This window comes from Carcharodon carcharias, chromosome 5, assembly GCF_017639515.1.
Source record: "Carcharodon carcharias isolate sCarCar2 chromosome 5, sCarCar2.pri, whole genome shotgun sequence".
NCBI classification, from domain to species: Eukaryota; Metazoa; Chordata; class Chondrichthyes; order Lamniformes; family Lamnidae; genus Carcharodon; species Carcharodon carcharias.
The window spans coordinates 4,233,547-4,254,848 of record NC_054471.1 but is presented as its reverse complement, the minus strand read 5'-3'; the positions used below and the strand labels follow the sequence as shown (position 1 = coordinate 4,254,848).

The 21,302-nt window shown below is 50.2% G+C and overlaps 1 protein-coding gene across 1 annotated transcript in view; it reads left to right on the top strand.

The window, feature by feature from the left end:
* lclat1 (lysocardiolipin acyltransferase 1) overlaps positions 1-17,740 on the top strand; it is a 113,262-nt gene extending 95,522 nt beyond the window's left edge. The window contains exons 5-6 of the mRNA XM_041188215.1: positions 1,341-1,457; positions 16,295-17,740. Of these exons, the coding sequence (XP_041044149.1) occupies positions 1,341-1,457; positions 16,295-17,016 (839 nt within the window). The 3' untranslated portion in view covers positions 17,017-17,740. The remainder of the gene's footprint in view (positions 1-1,340; positions 1,458-16,294) is intronic.
* Positions 17,741-21,302: the final 3,562 nt, after the last annotated feature.

The following is a 21,302-nucleotide window of genomic DNA, read 5'->3' as shown; positions in this document are numbered from 1 at the left end:
GAATGAATAAATAGGTTCTGGGACAAGGATTAATAGCCTTGGTTATTTTTAACAACTGTTTACATGATTCCCAGCCAAGTATAAAATTCCTTGGCAAATGTGTACTGAATTTGTCAGAATTTAGATTCTGGCTGCACTTCCTTACATGAAGGGGAGGGAGTGGGGGTTTGTGAGAGAACATGTTTAATTATCCAACCTCTCAACTCTCTGTAACCAGCTAGGAAATACAATAATCTGACAGCTTTTTCAAAACTCCACCTGACCGACACTCTGTCTCCCCATAACCCCCGACCCCACCTACACCCTGTCTCCCCATAACCCCCAACCCCATAACCCCCGACCCCACCTACACCCTGTCTCCCCATAACCCCCGACCCCACCTACACCCTGTCTCCCCATAACCCCCAACCCCATAACCCCCGACCCCACCTACACACTGTCTCCCCATAACCCCCGACCCCACCTACCCACCCTCTCCCCATACCCACAACCCCACCGAACCCCTTCCCATATTCTTTTATTTGTTCATGGCATGAGGGCATCACTGCCTAGCCCAGCATTTATTGCTCATCCCTAATTGCCCTTGAGAAGGTGGTGGTGAGCTGCCTTCTTGAACCTCTGCAGTCCATGTGGTGTAGGTACACCCACAGTGCTGTTAGGGAGGGAGTTCCAGGATTTTAACCCAGTGACAGTGAAGGAACAGTGATATATTTCCAAGTTAGGATGGTGAACGACATGGAAGGGAACTTCCAGGTGGTGGTGTTCCCATCTATCTGCTGCCCTTGTCCTTCTAGATGGTAGTGGTCATGGGTTTGGAAGGTGCTGTCTAAGGAGCCTTGGTGAGTTGCTGCAGTGCATCTTGTAGATGGTACACACACTGCTGCCACTGTGCGTCGGTGGTGGAGGGAGTGAATGTTTGTGGATGTGGTGCCAATCAAGTGGGCTGCTTTGTCCTGGACGGTGTCAAACTTCTTGAGTGTTGTGGGAGCTGCACTCCGTCCAGGCAAGTGCAGAGCATTCCATCACACTCCTGACTTGTGCCCTGTAGATGGTGGACAGGCTTTGGGGGAGTCAGGAGGTGAGTTACTCGCTGCAGGATTCCCAGCCTCTGAGCTGCTCTTGTAGCCACAGTATTTATATGGCTGGTCCAGTTCAGTTTCTGGTCAATGGTGCCCCTCCCCCCACCTCTTCCCCACATCCCCCAGCTCCAGCTTCTCGCCAGTGATTCTGACACTACCCTCTCAGTCACACTGTGGGACAGGGCCACAGATGGTAGGGATGAGGATTACGTACACCGCATTAGTGATGTGTTTATAATGCTGCTGTGGGCTGTTTCTTAGATTCCACCAAAGCACGGAGTGATCAGTTTGCCAATTCTCGTGGCCTGCCAACATACGAATATGTCCTCCACCCCCGGACTAATGGCTTCTCCTACATTGTCGAGCAGCTACGGAAAGGTGAGTACCACTCCTGCCTTTATCTATCCTTTAATCCTCCATCTTGTTCTCAGCCCCTATTTCACCATGTGCTGTTGGCAGTATCCATTGTTTAAGCACTGTCACTCCCCAGGTTGTACTAGCTCTTGATTCCTCTGCTATTGATCCCCTCCTCACTCCCTCTCTTCCTCCCTTGCTCCCCTGTATGGTACTGACTGTCTCCATTCCTCCAATCTTTGCGCTCTAGACAGCGATTAGGAGCAGGAACCCTGGCTGATTCCCCCTTTCTCTCTCTAACCCAGGGATCACTGGACAGTGATCAGGAACAGGAACCCTAGCTGATTTCCCCTCTCTCTCTCTAACCCAGGGGTCACTGGACAGTGATCAGGAGCAGGAACCCTGGCTGATTTCCCCCCTCTCTCTCTCTCTCTAACCCAGGGATCACTGGACAGTGATCAGGAGCAGGAACCCTGGCTGATTTCCCCCCCTCTCTCTCTCTCTCTAACCCAGGAATCACTGGACAGTGATCAGGAACAGGAACCCTGGCTGATTTCCCCTCTCTCTCTCTAACCCAGGGGTCACTGGACAGTGATCAGGAGCAGGAACCCTGGCTGATTTCCCCCCTCTCTCTCTCTCTCTAACCCAGAATCACTGAACAGTGATCAGGAGCAGGAACCCTGGCTGATGTCCCCCCTCTCTCTCTCTCTCTAACCCAGAATCACTGGACAGTGATCAGGAGCAGGAACCCTGGCTGATTTCCCCCCTCTCTCTCTCTCTCTAACCCAGAATCACTGGACAGTGATCAGGAGCAGGAACCCTGGCTGATTTCCCCTTTCTCTGTAACCCAGGGATCACTGGACAGTGATCAGGAGCAGGAACCCTGGCTGATTTCCCCCCTCTCTCTCTCTCTCTAACCCAGAATCACTGGACAGTGATCAGGAACAGGAACCCTGGCTGATTTCCCCTTTCTCTCTCTAACCCAGGGATCACTGGACAGTGATCAGGAGCAGGAACCCTGGCTGATTTCCCCTCTCTCTAACCCAGGAATCACTGGACAGTGATCAGGAGCAGGAACCCTGGCTGATTTCCCCTCTCTCTCTCTAACCCAGGGGTCACTGGACAGTGATCAGGAGCAGCATCTCTGGCTGATTTCCCCTTTCTCTCTGTAACCCAGGGATCACTGGACAGTGATCAGGAGCAGGAACCCTGGCTGATTTCCCCTCTCTGTAACCCAGGAATCACTGGACAGTGATCAGGAGCAGGAACCCTGGCTGATTTCCCCCCTCTCTCTCTCTCTCTAACCCAGGGATCACTGGACAGTGATCAGGAGCAGGAACCCTGGCTGATTTCCCCTCTCTCTAACCCAGGGGTCACTGGACAGTGATCAGGAGCAGGAACCCTGGCTGATTTCCCCCCTCTCTCTCTCTCTCTAACCCAGGGATCACTGGACAGTGATCAGGAGCAGGAACCCTGGCTGATTTCCCCCCTCTCTCTCTCTCTCTAACCCAGGGATCACTGGACAGTGATCAGGAGCAGGAACCCTGGCTGATTTCCCCTTTCTCTCTAACCCAGGGATCACTGGACAGTGATCAGGAGCAGGAACCCTGGCTGATTTCCCCTCTCTGTAACCCAGGGATCACTGGACAGTGATCAGGAGCAGGAACCCTGGCTGATTTCCCCTCTCTGTAACCCAGGGATCACTGGACAGTGATCAGGAGCAGGAACCCTGGCTGATTTCCCCTCTCTCTCTCTAACCCAGGGGTCACTGGACAGTGATCAGGAGCAGGAACCCTGGCTGATTTCCCCTCTCTCTCTCTAACCCAGGGGTCACTGGACAGTGATCCGGAGCAGGAACCCTGGCTGATTTCCCCTCTCTGTAACCCAGGAATCACTGGACAGTGATCAGGAGCAGGAACCCTGGCTGATTTCCCCCCCTCTCTCTCTCTCTAACCCAGGGATCACTGGACAGTGATCAGGAGCAGGAACCCTGGCTGATTTCCCCTCTCTCTCTCTAACCCAGGGGTCACTGGACAGTGATCAGGAGCAGGAACCCTGGCTGATTTCCCCCCTCTCTCTCTCTCTCTAACCCAGAATCACTGGACAGTGATCAGGAGCAGGAACCCTGGCTGATTTCCCCCCTCTCTCTCTCTAACCCAGAATCACTGGACAGTGATCAGGAGCAGGAACCCTGGCTGATTTCCCCTCTCTGTAACCCAGGGATCACTGGACAGTGATCAGGAGCAGGAACCCTGGCTGATTTCCCCCCTCTCTCTCTCTAACCCAGGAATCACTGGACAGTGATCAGGAGCAGGAACCCTGGCTGATTTCCCCCCTCTCTCTCTCTAACCCAGAATCACTGGACAGTGATGAGGAGCAGGAACCTGGCTGATTTCCCCCCTCTCTCTCTCTAACCCAGGGATCACTGGACAGTGATCAGGAGCAGGAACCCTGGCTGATTTCCCCTCTCTCTCTCTAACCCAGGGATCACTGGACAGTGATCAGGAGCAGGAACCCTGGCTGATTTCCCCTCTCTCTCTAACCCAGGAATCACTGGACAGTGATCAGGAGCAGGAACCCTGGCTGATTTCCCCCCTCTCTCTCTCTCTCTCTAACCCAGGGATCACTGGACAGTGATCAGGAGCAGGAACCCTGGCTGATTTCCCCTCTCTGTAACCCAGGGGTCACTGGACAGTGATCAGGAGCAGGAACCCTGGCTGATTTCCCCCCTCTCTCTCTCTCTAACCCAGGGATCACTGGACAGTGATCAGGAGCAGGAACCCTGGCTGATTTCCCCTCTCTCTCTCTAACCCAGGGATCACTGGACAGTGATCAGGAGCAGGAACCCTGGCTGATTTCCCCTCTCTCTCTAACCCAGGGATCACTGGACAGTGATCAGGAGCAGGAACCCTGGCTGATTTCCCCCCTCTCTCTCTCTCTAACCCAGGGATCACTGGACAGTGATCAGGAGCAGGAACCCTGGCTGATTTATTTTTCTGCTGTTATCCCTCTCTAGTAAGGAAATCAGGCAGGCACCCTGGCTAACTCCCACAGATCAGGAATCCATGCTGGAATCTCTCCAAATTCCCTTTGTTTTAATTTATTCCTTGGATTTTGGGAATTGCTGTCAGGGCTGGTATTTATTCCTGACCCTGGTCCGATGACGGTGGTGGTGAGCTGCCTTGCATGTTGATCATGTTTCCCCGAGTGTCTCGCTGGGCCTTCTCCACAGGCACTTAAAGCAGAAACTACTGCTTGGTTAGGGGCTCGAGTCACACAGAGGCCAGACTGGGTTAGGAGAGCAGGTTTCCTTCTTTTGAGGATATTACTGAATCAGGTGGGGTTTTTTTAGACCATTTGACACTTACTGATCCCGGTTTTTTATTTATTTTTAAGACTGAACTCAAACCCTTAAGCTGGTCCTCTAAACTAAGGACTCAGCTCTCAGGAGAATGACAGGCCCTGACTTCCTGTGTGGCAAGTGGAGTGAAAACACTTAGCTGGTTTAGTTTCCTTGATGTCAGCTGCTTTTGAGTCTGTGTCCTGTTTACAACAAGTTACGATGTGGCAGCTGTGGGTTAGCTACGCTCTGTGCTTTGCTGCTCTGCACTCCGCTGACTGCAAGCTGATCCATATACCGGCCATTCAGCGCAGAATATCCTCTCAAGATCTTTCAACTCTACAGACAGAGAAAGTGAGAAGGTGAAACAGAGAGAGACGCATAGGGGGAGAGTCAGAGACCAGCACAGAGTGAGAGAGGGGGACCCAGATGAAGAGGCATGCAGTGAGAGACAGGTGCACACCGAAGACCTGTGTCCATATGCAGCAAGACCTGGAAATATTCAGGCTTGGGCTGATGATCATAGAAAAGAATCATAGAAAGCTTACAGCACAGAAAGAGGCCACTCGGCCCATCGTGTCTGTGCCGGCTGAAAACCGAGCCCCCCGCTGCCTCACCCCACTTTCCAGCATTTGGCCTGTAGACCTGCAGGTTCCGGCACTTGAGGTGCAGATCCAGACACCTTTTCAATGAGTTGCGGGTTTCTGCCTACACGACCCTTTCAGGCAGTGAGTTCCAGACCCCCACAATCCTCTGGGTAGAAAAATATTTCCTCATCCCCCTCTAATCTTTCTACCAATTACTTGAAATCTATGCCCCCTAATCACTGACCTCTTTGCACTTCCCATCCACTCTATACAGGCCCCTCACTATTTTGTATATCTCAATCAATCACCCTCAGCCTCCTCTATTCTAGGACAGGTACAGCACAGGGCTAGATACAGAGTAAAGCTCCCTCTGCACTGTCCCCATCAAACACTCCCAGGACAGGTACAGCACGGGGTTAGGTACAGAGTAAAGTTCCCTCTACACTGTCCCCATCAAACACTCCCAGGGCAGGTACAGCACTGGGTTAGATACAGAGTAAAGCTCCCTCTACACCGTCCCCATCAAACACTCCCAGGACAGGTACAGCACGGGGTTAGATACAGAGTAAAGCTCGCTCTACACTGTCCTCATCAAACACTCCCAGGACGGGTACAGCACGGGGTTAGATACAGAGTAAAGCTCCCTCTACACTGTCCCCATCAAACACTCCCAGGACAGGTACATCACGGGGTTAGATACAGAGTAAAGCTGCCTCTACACCGTCCCCATCAAACACTCCCAGGGCAGGTACAGCACGGGGTTAGATACAGAGTAAAGCTCCTTCTACACTGTCCCCATCGAACACTCGCAGGACAGGTACAGCATGGGGTTAGATACAGAGTAAAGCTCCCTCTACACTGTCCCCATCAAACACTCCCAGGACAGGTACAGCACGGGGTTAGATACAGAGTAAAGCTCCCTCTACACTGTCCCCATCAAACACTCCCAGGACAGGTACAGCACGGGGTTAGATACAGAGTAAAGCTGCCTCTACACTATCCCCATCAAACACTCCCAGGACAGGTACAGCACGGGGTTAGATACAGAGTAAAGCTCGCTCTACACCGTCCCCATCAAACACTCCCAGGACAGGTACAGCACGGGGTTAGATACAGAGTAAAGCTCCCTCTACACTGTCCCCATCAAACACTCCCAGGACAGGGACAGCACGGGGTTAGATACAGAGTAAAGCTCCCTCTACACTGTCCACATCAAACACTCCCAGGACAGGTACAGCACGGGGTTAGATACAGAGTAAAGCTCTCTCTACACTGTCCCCATCAAACACTCCCAGGACAGATACAGCACGGGGTTAGATACAGAGTAAAACTCCCTCTACACTGTCCCCATCAAACACTCCCAGGACAGGTACAGCACGGGGTTAGATACAGAGTAAAGTTCCCTCTACACTGTCCCCATCAAACACTCCCAGGACAGGTACAGCACGGGGTTAGATACAGAGTAAATCTCCCTCTGCACTGTCCCCATCAAACACTCCCAGGACAGGTACAGCACGGGGTTAGATACAGAGTAAAGCTCCCTCTACACTGTCTCCATCAAACACTCCCAGGACAGGTACATCACGGGGTTAGATACAGAGTAAAGCTGCCTCTACACCGTCCACATCAAACACTCCCAGGACAGGTACAGCACGGGGTTAGATACAGAGTAAAGCTCCCTCTACACTGTCCCCATCAAACACTTCCAGGACAGGTACAGCACGGGGTTAGATACAGAGTAAAGCTCCCTCTACACTGTCCCCATCAAACACTTCCAGGACAGGTACAACACGGGATTAGATACAGAGTAAAGCTCCCTCTACACTGTCCCCATCGAACACTCGCAGGACAGGTACAGCACCGGGTTAGATACAGAGTAAAGCTCACTCTACACTGTCCCCATCAAACACTCCCAGGACAGGTACAGCACGGGGTTAGATACAGAGTAAATCTCCCTCTACACTGTCCCCATCGAACACTCGCAGGACAGGTACAGCACCGGGTTAGATACAGAGTAAAGCTCCCTCCACACTGTCCCCATCAAACACTCCCAGGACAGGTACAGCACAGTGTTAGATACAGAGTAAAGCTCCCTCTACACTGTCCCCATCGAACACTCGCAGGACAGGTACAGCACCGGGTTAGATACAGAGTAAAGCTCCCTCCACACTGTCCCCATCAAACACTCCCAGGACAGGTAGAGCACGGGGTTAGATACAGAGTAAAGCTCCCTCTACACTGTCTCCATCAAACACTCCCAGGACAGGTACATCACGGGGTTAGATACAGAGTAAAGCTGCCTCTACACCGTCCACATCAAACACTCCCAGGACAGGTACAACACGGGATTAGATACAGAGTAAAGCTCCCTCTACACTGTCCCCATCGAACACTCGCAGGACAGGTACAGCACCGGGTTAGATACAGAGTAAAGCTCCCTCTACACTGTCCCCATCGAACACTCGCAGGACAGGGACAGCACGGGGTTAGATACAGAGTAAAGCTCCCTCTACACTGTCCCCATCGAACACTCGCAGGACAGGTACAGCACCGGGTTAGATACAGAGTAAAGCTCCCTCCACACTGTCCCCATCAAACACTCCCAGGACAGGTACAGGACAGGGTTAGATACAGAGTAAAACTCCCTCTACACTGTCCCCATCAAACACTCCCAGGACAGGTACAGGACAGGGTTAGATACAGAGTAAAGCTCTCTCTACACTGTCCCCATCAAACACTCCGAGGACAGGTACAGCACGGGGTTAGATACAGAGTAAAGCTCCCTCCACACTGTCCCCATCAAACACTCCCAGGACAGGTACAGGACAGGGTTAGATACAGAGTAAAGCTCCCTCTCTACACTTCAGAATTACTCAGCCAACAGCACTAAAACAGAATATCTGGTCATTTTTTTATTGCTGTTTGTGCTTTCATGCTGTGTTGAAATTGGTGACCGTATTTCTGACATTGTAATAGTGACTACAATTCAAACACAGCACAACAGAACTGCTGTCCTGATAGGACAGTCAAGGCTGCAGTTTGGGGTCTTGTCTGAAAATGGTGGCTCCACCAGCTCAGCATTTCATCTAGATTGCTCCATTGACAGAATATAAGAGATAAGAGCAGGAGTAGACCCGTTTGTCCATTGAGCCTGCTGCACACCTTTTATATATTCTTCTATGGTATGTGAGCATCACTGGCTGGGCCAACATTTAATCCCCATCCTTAGTTGCCCTTGGGAAGGTGGTGGTGAGCTGCCTTCTCAAAGCGCCATATCTTTTGCACTGATGTGCTGGGCTCCTCCATCATTGAGGATGGGGATATTTGTGCAGCCTCCTCCTCCAGTGAGTTGTTTAGTTGTCCATCACCATTCACAACTGGATGTGGCAGGACTGCAGAGCTTAGATCTGATCCGTAGGTTGTGGGATCACTTAGCTCTGTCTATCACTTGCTGCTTATGCTGTTTGACATGCAAGTAGTCCTGTGTTATCGCTTCACCAGGTTGACGCCTCATTTTTAGGTATGCCTGGTGCTGCTCCTGGAATGCCCTTCTGCACTCTTCATTGAACCAGGGTTGATCCCCATCACTCGATGGTAATGGTAGAGTGGGGGATATGCTGGGCCATGAGGTTACAGATTGTGTTCGAGTACTGCTGCTGCTGATGGCCCACAGCACCTCATGGATGCCCAGTCTTGAAATCTTAGATCTGTTCAAAATTTATCCAATTTAACACGGTGGTAGTGCCACACAACACGATGGAGAGTATCCTCAATGTGAAGGTGGGACTTTGTCTCCACAATGACTGTGTGGTGGTCATTCCTACCAATACTGTCATGGACAGATGTATCTGCAGCAGGCAGGTTGGTGAGGATGAGGTCAAGTATGTTTTTCCCTCTTGTTGGTTCCCTGAACACCTACCGCAGACCCAGTCTAGCAGCTATGTCCTTTAGGACTCGGTCAGCTCAGTCAGTAGTGGTGCTACCGAGCCACACTTGGTGATGGACATTGAAGTCTCCAATCTAGAGGAGGATTATATTCCCATGAGTCAGTGTCAATGGAAGTGTACCCCATTGGCTGTCCCACAACCAGAGCTTAAATTCAGTGAATACACCTGGAATTAAGGGGTAGTCTAATGGTGACCATGTAACCATTGTCAATTGTTGTAAAAACCCATCTGGGTCACTAATGCCCTTTAGGGAGGGAAATCTGCTGTCCTTACCTGGTCTGGCCTACATGTGACTCCAGACCCACAGCAATGTGGGTGACTCTGAAATGGCCGAGACAGACACTCAGTTGTATCAAACCACTACAAAGTCACAAAAAGGAATGAAACCAGCCAGACCATCCAGCATCCACCTAGTCACCGGAAACAACAACAGCAAACTCAGCCCTGTCAACCCTGCAAAGGATCCATGTCCCTGTTGACTGTCTCAGACTCCAAACGTCTATCAACCTCTGTCTTCAATATACTCAAGAACAGTGAAACCACAGCTCTCTTGAGGTCGAGAGTTTCAAAGATTTACAACCCTCTGATTTTAAGAAAAAGAGGGAGATTACAGACCGGAGGGTGGGAGGAAACAGCATTTTACTGACTGGTTAGCATAACATCAGTAGTAGGGAAAAGTCTATTATAAAGGATGTGATAACAGGACACTTAGAAAATATCAATGGGATTAGACAAATTCAGCATGGATTTATGAAAGGGAAACCATGTTTGACAAACCCACTGGAGTTTTTAGAGATAAAGGTAAAATACTGTGGAACTCTTTCTCTGGTACATCGAGGAGGGGGTGCAGAGGAGATTCACCAGGATGTTGCCTGGGATGAAACATTTAAGTTATGAAGAGAGGTTGGATAGACTTGGGTTGTTTTCATTAGAGCAGAGAAGACTGAGGGGCGACCTGATCGAGGTGTACAAGATTATGAGGGGCATGGACAGGGTGGATAGGGAGCAGCTGTTCCCCTTAGTTGAAGGGTCAGTCACAAGGGGACATAAGTTCAAGGTGAGGGACAGGAGGTTTAGGGGGGATGTGAGGAAAAACTTTTTTACCCAGAGGGTGGTGAGGGTCTGGAATGTGCTGCCTGGGAGGGTGGTGGAGGCGGGTTGCCTCACATCCTTTAAAAAGTACCTGGATGAGCAATTGGCACATCATAACATTCAAGGCTATGGGCCAAGTGCTGGTAAATGGGATTAGGTAGGTAGGTCAGGTGTTTCTCACGTGTCAGTGCAGACTCGATGGGCCGAAGGGCCTCTTCTGCACTGTGTGATTCTGTGATGACCGCTTCGGTGCTGTTTCATGCTCTCGTCTGGACCTGAAAAAATTTATTAATTTTGCTTCCAATTTCCACCCCTTCGTCACCTTCACACAGTCCATCTCTGACACTTCCCTTCCCTTCCTTGACCTCTCTGTCACAATTTCTGGTGATCGACTGTCCATCAATATTCATTACAAGCCTGCCGACTCCCACAGCTACCTCGACTACAGCTCCTCACACCCCGCTTCCTGTAAGGACTCCATCCCATTCTCTCAGTTCCTTCACCTCTGTCGCATCTGTTCCGATGATGCTACCTTCAAAAACAGTTCCTCTGACATGTCCTCCTTCTTCCTTAACCAAGGTTTTCCACCCACGGTCGTTGACGGGGCCCTCAACCGTGTCTGGCCCATCTCCCGCGCATCCACCCTCACACCTTCTCCTCCCTTCCAGAACCATGATAGGGTCCCCCTTGTCCTCACTTATCACCCCACCAGCCTCCGCATTCAAAGGATCATCCTCCGCCATTTCCACCAACTCCAGCATGATGCCACCACCAAACACATCTTCCCTTCACCCCCCCGGCGGCATTCCACAGGGATCGTTCCCTCCGGGACACCCTGGTCCACTCCTCCATCACCCACTACTCCTCAAATCCCCTCCCACGGCACCTTCCCATGCAACCGCAGAAGTTGCAACACCTGCCCCTTTACTTCCCCTCTCCTCACCGTCCAAGGGCCCAAACGCTCCTTCCAAGTGAAGCAGCATTTCACTGGCACTTCCCTCAGTTTAGTCTACTAGATTCGCTGCTCCCAATGTGGTTTCCTCTACATTGGAGAGACCAAACGCAGACTGGGTGACCGCTTTGCAGAACACCTTCGGTCTGTCCGCAAGCATTACCCAAACCTCCCTGTCACTTGCCATTTTAACACTCCACCCTGCTCTCATGCCCACATGTCCGTCCTTGGCCTGCTGCATTGTTCCAGTGAAGCTCAGCGCAAACTGGAGGAACAGCCCCTCATCTTCCGACTAGGCACTTTACAGCCTTCCGGACTTAGCACTGAATTCAACAACTTCAGACCATGAACTCTCTCCTGTGTCCCCACTCCCTTTTTGATACCCTTTGTGCCAAATATTTATTTTTAAATTTTTATATATATATATTTTTTCCCACCTATCATTATTATTTTTTAAATTTATTTCCGTTTTTATTCATTGTTTTATCCCCACCTTTTAGCCTATTTCAATGCCCCCCCAAGTTGAAGTTTTTAAGAGGACTTGTCTAGCAAAATGGATTTTTTTTTTAGTCGTTCGTGGGATATAAGCGTCACTTACATTTATTGCTCATCCCTAATTGCCCTTGTTCAGGGGCAGTTAAGAGTTAACCACATGGCTGTGGGTCTGGAGTCACATGTAGGTTAGACCAGGTAAGGACTGCAGATTTCCCTCCCTAAAGGACATTAGTGACCCAGATGAGTTTTTATTGGATTCAAATTCCACCATCTTCCGTGGTGGGATTCGAACCCAGGTCCCCAGGATTACCGGTCCTTCGAGAATACCACTGTGCTGCCACCTCTCCACAAGGGAGAACCAGTGGATGTGGTGTATTTTGATTTTCAGAAAGCTTTTGATAAAGTCCCACATAAAAGGTTAGTGTGTAAAATTATAGCACATGGCATTGGGGATAATACATTGACATGGATTGAGATTGGTTAGCAGATAGGAAACAGAGAGTAGGAATAAATGGGTCTTTTTCAGAGTGGCAGGTGGTGACTAGTGGGGTACCGCAGGGATCAGTGCTTGGGCCCCAGCTATTCACAATATACATCAATGATTTGGATGAGGGAACCAAATGTAATATTTCCAAAACAAAAACACAATTACCTGGAAGAACTCAGAAGGTCTGGCAGCAACGGCGGAGAAAAAAAGAGTTGACGTTTCGAATCCTCATGACCCTTCAACAGAACTAGGTGAAACCAAGGAAGGTGTGAAATATAAGCTGGTTTAAGGTATGTGTGTGGGGAGGGGGGGGGCATTGGGTGGGGGGAGAGAAGTGGAAGGGGGTGTGGTTGTAGGGACAAGCAAGCAGAAATAGAAGCAGATCATCAAAAGATGTCACAGACAACAGAACAAAAGAACACAGAGGTGTTGAAGTTTGTGATATTATCTAAACGAATGTGCTAATTAAGAATGGATGGTAAGGCGCTCAAGGTATAGCTCTAGTGGGGGTGGGGGGAGCATAAAAGATTTAAAAATATTTAAAAATAATGGAAATAGGTGGGAAAAGAAAAATCCATATAATTTATTGGAAAAAACAAAAGGAAGGGGGAAGAAACAGAAAGGGGGTGGGGATGGAGGAGGGAGTTCAAGACTTAAAGTTGTTGAATTCAATATTCAGTCCGGAAGGCTGTAAAGTGCCTAGTCGGAAGATGAGGGGCTGTTCCTCCAGTTTGCGTTGGGCTTCACTGGAACAATGCAGCAGGCCAAGGACAGACATGTGGGCGAGAGAGCAGGGTGGAGTGTTAAAATGGCAAGTGACAGGGAGGTTTGGGTCATTCTTGCGGACAGACCGCAGGTGTTCTGCAAAGCGGTCGCCCAGTTTACGTTTGGTCTCTCCAATGTAGAGGAGACCACATTGGGAGCAACGAATGCAGTAGACTAAGTTGGGGGAAATGCAAGTGAAATGCTGCTTCACTTGAAAGGAGTGTTTGGGCCCTTGGACGGTGAGGAGAGAGGAAGTGAAGGGGCAGGTGTTACATCTTTTGCGTGGGCATGGGGTGGTGCCATAGATGGGGTTGAGGAGTAGGGGGTGATGGAGGAGTGGACCAGGGTGTCCCGGAGGGAACGATCCCTACGGAATGCCGATGGGGGGGGTGAAGGGAAGATGTGTTTGGTGGTGGCATCATGCTGGAGTTGGCGGAAATGGCGGAGGATGATCCTTTGAATGCGGAGGCTGGTGGGGTGATAAGTGAGGACAAGGGGGACCCTATCATGTTTCTGGGAGGGAGGAGAAGGAGTGAGGGCGGATGCGCGTGAGATGGGCCGGACACGGTTTAGGGCCCTGTCAACCACCGTGGGTGGAAAACCTCGGTTAAGGAAGAAGGAGGACATGTCAGAGGAATTGTTTTTGAAGGTAGCATCATCGGAACAGATGTGACGGAGGCGAAGGAACTGAGAGAATGGGATGGAGTCCTTACAGGAAGCGGGGTGTGAGGAGCTGTAGTCGAGGTAGCTGTAGGAGTCGGTAGGTTTGTAATGGATATTGGTGGACAGTCTATCACCAGAGATTGAGACAGAGAAGTCAAGGAAGGGAAGGGAAATGTCAGAGATGGACCACGTGAAAATGATGGAGGGGTGGGGATTGGAAGCAAAATTAATAAATTTTTCCAAGTCCAGACGAGAGCATGAAGCAGCACCGAAGTAATCATCGATGTACCGGAGAAAGAGTTGTGGGAGGGGGCCGGAGTAGGACAGGAACAAGTTTTGTTCTGTTGTCTGTGACATCTTTTGATGATCTGCTTCTATTTCTGCTTGCTTGTCCCTACAACCACACCACCCCCCTCCACTTCTCTCCCCCCACCCAAACCACCCCCCCGGCCCCCCACACACACACCCCTTGAACCAGCTTATATTTCACCCCTTCCTTGGATTCACCTAGTTCTGTGTAAGTGTCATGAGGACTCGAAACGTCAACTCTTTTCTTCTCCGCCGTTGCTGCCAGACCTGCTGAGTTTTTCCAGGTAATTCTGTTTTTGTTTTGGATTTCCAGCATCCGCAGTTTTTTTGTTTTTATCTCTGTGTAATATTTCCAAGTTTGCTGATGACATGAAACTTGGTGGGAATGTGAGCTGTGAGGAGGGGGTTAAGAGGCTTCAAGATGATTTAGGCAGGGTGAGTGAGTGGGCAAATACATTGCAGATGCAGTATAACGTGGATAAGTGTGAATTATCCACTTTGTAGGAAAAACAGAATGGCAGAGTTTTATTTAAATGGTGATAGGTTGGGAAATGTGGATGTACAAAGGGACCTGGGTGTCCTTGTACACCAATCACTGAAAGCAAGCATGCAGGTACAGCAAGCAGTTAAGAAGGTAAATGGTATGTTGGCCTTCATTCCAAGAGGAGTTGAGCACAGGAGCAAAGATGTCTTACTGCAGCTGTACAGGGCCTTGGTGAGACCACACCTGGAGTACTGTGTGCAGTTTTGGCTTCCTTACCTAAGGAAGGATATACTTGCTATTGAGGGAGTGCAGCGAAGGTTCACCAGACTGATTCCTGGGATGGCTGGATTGTTGTATGAGGAGAGATTGGGCCGACTAGGCCTGTATTCGCTGGAGTTTAGAACAATGAGAGGGGATCTCACGGAAAAGTATAAAATTCTGTCAGGGATGGACAGACTGGACGCAGGGATGATGTTTCCTCTGGCTGGTGGGGGCGGGGGGGGGTGGGGGTGGGGGGGTCTAGGACAAGGAGTCACAGTCTCAGGATACAGGGTAGATATTTAGGACTGAGATGAGGAGAAACTTCTTCACTCAGAGGGTGGTGAATCTGTGGAATTCTCTATCACAGAGGCTGTGGAGGGCAAGTCACTGAGTATATTTCAGAAGGAAATAGATAGATTTCTGGACTCTGACGGGGTCAAGGGGTCTGGGGAGAGAGCAGAGGTTTGGCGTTGAGATCGAGGATTAGCCAGGATCATAATGAATAGCACAGCAGAATGGAAGGGCCCAATGACCTACTCCTGCTCCTAGTTTCTATGTTGCTACATTTTTCCCTTAATCGGTCCAAAACGGTTGAACTTTATCTTGAGAATGTAATGCTCTGCTTTGGACTTTCCACTTGACTCTCTGACAGTGCAGCACTCCCTCAGTACTGGCCCTCCGACAGTGCGGCACTCCCTCAGTACTGACCCTTTGACAGTGCGGCACTCCCTCAGTACTGACCCTCTGACAGTGCGGCACTCCCTCAGTACTGACCCTCTGACAGTGCGGCACTCCCTCAGTACTGACCCTCTGACAGTGCGGCACTCCCTCAGTACTGACCCTCTGACAGTGCGGCACTCCCTCAGTACTGACCCTCTGACACTGCGGCACTCCCTCAGTACTGACCCTCTGACAGTGCGGCACTCCCTCACTACTGACCCTCTGACAGTGCGGCACTCCCTCAGTACTGACCCTCTGACAGTGCAGCACTCCCTCAGTACTGACCCTCTGACAGTGCAGCACTCCCTCAGTACTGACCCTCTGACAGTGCAGCACTCCCTCAGTACTGACGCTCTGACAGTGCAGCACTCCCTCAGTACTGACCCTCTGACAGTGCAGCACTCCCTCAGTACTGACCCTCTGACAGTGCAGCACTCCCTCAGTACTGACCCTCTGACAGTGCAGCACTCCCTCAGTACTGACGCTCTGACAGTGCAGCACTCCCTCAGTACTGACCCTCTGACAGTGCAGCACTCCCTCAGTACTGACCCTTTGACAGTGCAGCACTCCCTCAGTACTGACCCTCTGACAGTGCAGCACTCCCTCAGTACTGACCCTCTGACAGTGCAGCACTCCCTCAGTGCTGACCCTCCGACAGTGACGCTGTCTCTTCCACTGCAGCACGTCATGTTCCTGTTTCAAACTCCACCGGCCGTCTCTGCCGCATCCGCCCAGTAACTCTTTCTGATTCTGCCCTAGGAAGCAACCTGGATGCCATTCACGATGTGACAGTCGCCTATCCGTACAACATCCCACAGTCCGAGAGGGACCTGTTCACCGGCAACTACCCCCGGGAGATCCACTTTTACATCCGCCGATACCCAGCCTCCCAGCTGCCCTCCTCAGTGGAGGGGCTGAAGGAGTGGTGCCGTCTGCGCTGGCACGACAAGGAGAAGCTGCTGCGCAATTATTATCAGGGAGGCCGCTCGTTCCTTGATCAGGTTCAAATCGAGAGCCAGACTCAAATTCTGATTCAGAGTATGACTCAAATTCAGAGTGAGGGTCTTGATCAGAGTCGGCTTCAGGTTCAGCGACGCACTCAGTTCTGGGGGAAGGGCTGGGGCTGGTGTCGGGGTCAGGGTCAGGGTCAGGGGCGCCATGCGGCTCAGGGCTTGGGTCACAGCAGGAGCCTGAACTGGGCTCAGGGACAGAGTCAGGCCGGGGATCAGGGTCCTGGCCCTCTCCCTCCCTGCAAGTCCAGAGGCCGGGTCTTCCTCATCAAGCTCTTCTCCATCGTGTACTGGACTGTCTTTGTGCTCGCCATGTTTGCGGTGATCTGGTCCTACACCCTGGCCAGATGGTACTTTGCCAGTGTGGCAATCTTTTTCATGGTGCAGGAGAAGCTGGCTGGAGGCTGTGAGGTGATGGAAGTGGCTGCGCACAACTGGAAGGCTTCCCACCAATGGAGGAAGAGGGAGTGATCCCCTTGGTCAATCCAGCCAATCCCAGGGGTTCTCCCATTGATCCAGCCAATCCTGGGCTTTCTCCGTCGATCCTGCCAATCACAGGACATTTCCCATCAATCCAGCCAATCCTGGTGCTCCTCCCATCTCTCGACAGTCCCCACCTTTCTAACAAGCCCAGAATAGGGCAAGACGCAGTTACCTGAACAATGTGAACCAGACTTTATCTCTCCTTTAGAGGGTAGCAAGGGGAGAGGAGAGGGAGGAAGGACAGGGGAGAGTGAGGAGGGAGGGAGGGAGGCAGAAGGAAAGAACAGGCTGGACAACAAAGGGAGGGAAGGAGAGCAGAAAGATGGGAGGGTATGGCTGGGGGATAGTTGCTGTCAGTGTACAGCTCTGATGTGTTCCATTTTAACCCGCTTTCACACACCACCTGAGGGAGGCTGAGTAATGATGGAAGTTTTAGCTACTCTCACTGTGCTGTGTTTCAAGCCACATCAGCAGAGGCACCTTGTGGGCAGAGAGTGGTTCACCCACTAGTAACCGTGGCTGAGTCTCAGGGTCAGTCGTTCATTAGGATGTTAATTATGTTCCCATGAGCATGAGACTGTGTAGATAGAACTGTACCCCAGTGAGAGTCAGTGTGTGTGTGTGGGATTGTACCCCAGTGAGAGTCAGTGTGTGTGTGGGACTGTACCCCAGTGAGAGTCAGTGTGTGTGTGGGACTGTACCCCAGTGAGAGTCAGTGTGTGTGTGGGACTGTACCCCAGTGAGAGTCAGCGTGTGTGGGATCCGTACCCCAGTGAGAGTCAGTGTGTGTGTGGGACTGTACCCCAGTGAGAGTCAGTGTGTGTGTGTGTGGGACCCATACCCCAGTGAGAGTCAGTGTGTGTGGGACTGTACCCCAGTGAGAGTGTGTGTGGGACCCGTACCCCAGTGAGAGTCAGTGTGTGTGGGACCCGTACCCCCAGTGAGAGTCAGTGTGTGTGGTACCCGTACCCCAGTGAGAGTCAGTGTGTGTGGTACCCGTACCCCAGTGAGAGTCAGTGTGTGTGGTACCCGTACCTCAGTGAGAGTCAGTGTGTGTGGGACCCGTACCCCAGTGAGAGTCAGTGTGTGTGTGGGACTGTACCCCGGTGAGAATCAGTGTGTGTGGGACTGTACCCCAGTGAGAGTCAGTGTGTGTGTGGGACTGTACCCCAGTGAGAGTCAGTGTGTGTGTGGGACTGTACCCCAGTGAGAGTCAGTGTGTGTGTGTGTGACCCATACCCCAGTGAGAGTCAGTGTGTGTGGGACTGTACCCCAGTGAGAGTCAGTGTGTGTGGGACCCGTACCCCAGTGAGAGTCAGTGTGTGTGGGACCCGTACCCCAGTGAGAGTCAGTGTGTGTGAAACCCGTACCCCAGTGAGAGTCAGTGTGTGGGACTCGTACCCCAGTGAGAGTCAGTGTGTATGTGGGACTGTACCCCAGTGAGAATCAGTGTGTGTGGGACTGTACCCCAGTGAGAGTCAGTGTCTGTGGGACTGTACCCCAGTGAGAGTCAGTGTGTGTGTGGGACTGTACCCCAGTGAGAGTCATTGTGTGTGTGTGACCCATACCCCAGTGAGAGTCAGTGTGTGTGGGACTGTACCCCAGTGAGAGTCAGTGTGTGTGGGACCAGTACCCCAGTGAGAGTCAGTGTGTGTGGGACTCGTACCCCAGTGAGAGTCAGTGTGTGGTACCCGTACCCCAGTGAGAGTTAGTTTGTGTGGAACTGTACCCCAGTGACAGTCAGTGTGTGTGGAACTGTACCCCAGTGAGAGTCAGTGTGTGTGGGACCTGTACCCCAGTGAGAGTCAGTGTATGTGTGGGATTGTACCCCAGTGAGAGTCAGTGTGTCTGGAACTGTACCCCAGTGAGTGACAGTGTGGGACTGTACCCCAGTGAGAGTCAGTGTGGGACTGTACCCCAGTGAGAGTCAGTGTGGGACTGTACCCCAGTGACAGTCAGTGTGGATCTATACCCCAGTGGCAGTCAGTATGTGTGGGACTGTACCCCAGTGACAGTCAGTGTGGAACTGTACCCCAGTGAGCTGTAAATGTCTCCTGAGTGTGTGCCTTTGAAGGTTTCAAAATACCTACATACTGGATGAGGAAAGCCATGGAGATACAGTCTTCAATATCAGCCTTTAACTGTCGATTGATGTCAAAAAGGAAAGATTATACCCTTGCTGGACTTTGCTTCGTGATGCAAGCGGGAGAGTTGTCCAGTTATATTTTCATGCTGGCAGAAAGAATGGCTTGGACTGTTTTTAATTTTAGAATGCCCAAAATGTTTCCTGACGTAGGAAGGATGTGTGTTCCTGGGAGTAGCTCTATCTGCTCTCCATATTCAACACTAGCTATGTACTTTTTATGAGAAATGCTGATGCTAATAAATATCTTCAGCTCTTCAACCCCTGTCTGAGTGTCTCATCACTAGATTCACTACATCAATGTGGCACACTGTGGGTGCAGTTACTCAGAGACTGACCTGTTACTCACTGGGACCTGGGATCAAACCTACTCCCAGGCAGAATGGGGACAATGCTTTGTGTGTGTGTCTGTCAACGTGTATGTATGTGTGTGTCTGCCTGTCCATGTGTGTGTCTGTCTGTATGTCAGTCTATGTGTGTGTGTGTATCTGTGTTATGGCACAGCAATGTGCTAAAGGCTGAGTTATTTAAAATCCCAGAGGAAAACTTTAAACATCTGTTATAATGTATATTTTCAATTGGTATGTTTGAGTTGCAGCTCTAAGTTCAGGAATAAGACCACCAAGTCTCAAGAGGTTTTTATATCAAACTAAATGAAACATTAATTTACAAGAAATCATACACATATACATGGCTACAAATTATTACTATCATAACTTTTAACAAATTCCCAAATTAATCTCCACTCAAGCAACAATAACCAACACACCAGGCAAAGCATTTTCCAGCTTCTGAATTCAAAATGAGGTTCCTTTCAATTTGGTTCCTTTGCAAATAGTTGTAGGTTTACAGCTGTTTAGATATTACACACCTCTGACTTCACACACAAAACCCTCTCAGGTTAAAGTCAGCTGTTCTCTTTGAATTAGTAATATAAACATATTGCTTGAGGTCTCTTAGCTAGGTGCAAGATTTCACCCACAGTTTTTGAATGGTTTATTCAACAAAATGCAAATGTACTCATTACTGTTTACATCTCAAACTACTTTACATCAAAGCACCCAGACTAGCTGGCTTCAATCCAATTAAGACACACAAGCTAAATTTCTATTTTTAAAAAATTTCAATAATATATACATATTATCTCTTCATGTCAGTCTGTGTCTACCTATGTGTGTCTGTGTTATGGTTTTATTTAGTGTGTAACGTACCTTAAGAATATACTTGTTAAGGAAGATCCCATGATCTGTAGTAACCAATACGAGTGTAGCGTGGGCTACCTCAGCAGTCGGTGTAGAGATAGAGTTGGAGTTGAAAGCACACGTGTAGTTGCTGCTGAGCGTATTGTGAATAAACTTCATGTTTCCACCCAAGAAGTGTCTGCAGTTCAACTCTATTAATAGTAGCAACTCAGCCACCCTTACAACAAACTGGTGGCGAGGATAAAACAGGATTGAACAGAAGAAATCAAGTGGGAAAGAAATCAGCACTGTACATGGCCCAGTGATTGTAAGTAGCAAGATCTATTAGAATTGAAGAAGTTATCCCCTCTCAAGATGCCACAATTTGGGAGAATTGATCCTTTTGAACCTGCCACAGACAATTGGTCTCAACACATAGAATGCCTCACGTTTTCAAGCGAATGAGATTATGGGGGAAGAGAAGAGGCGAGCGATCCTCTTGAGTACTTGTGAGACCAAAACCTACAGCTTGATTTGAAGTTTGTCAGCACCAAGTGCCCCAGATTTGAAGAATTTTGATGAATTGGTGGACCTCCGAAGGGTCATTTCCAACCCAAGCTCTCAGTCACGATGCTGAGGTTAAGGTTTAATTTGTGAAATAGAGCCCAGGTGAGAGAATTGCATGCTAAGTGGCAAATTTGAAGCAGCTAACAGAACATTGTGAGCTTGGCATGACTCTGAACGACATGCTCGGAGATCGTTTGGTGTGTGGCGTGAAAGAGGACACTATTCAGAATAGATTATTGCCCAAAGTGAGCCTAGATCTCAAGAAGGCACTAGAATAGTGCTGGCCATGGAAAGCGCAGTAAGAGATTGGAAGCAATACAGGGGGTGCAAAATGGCACTGTCCTCCACATCAGGTGCGAGACCTCAGCTGAAAGAGGTGCGAG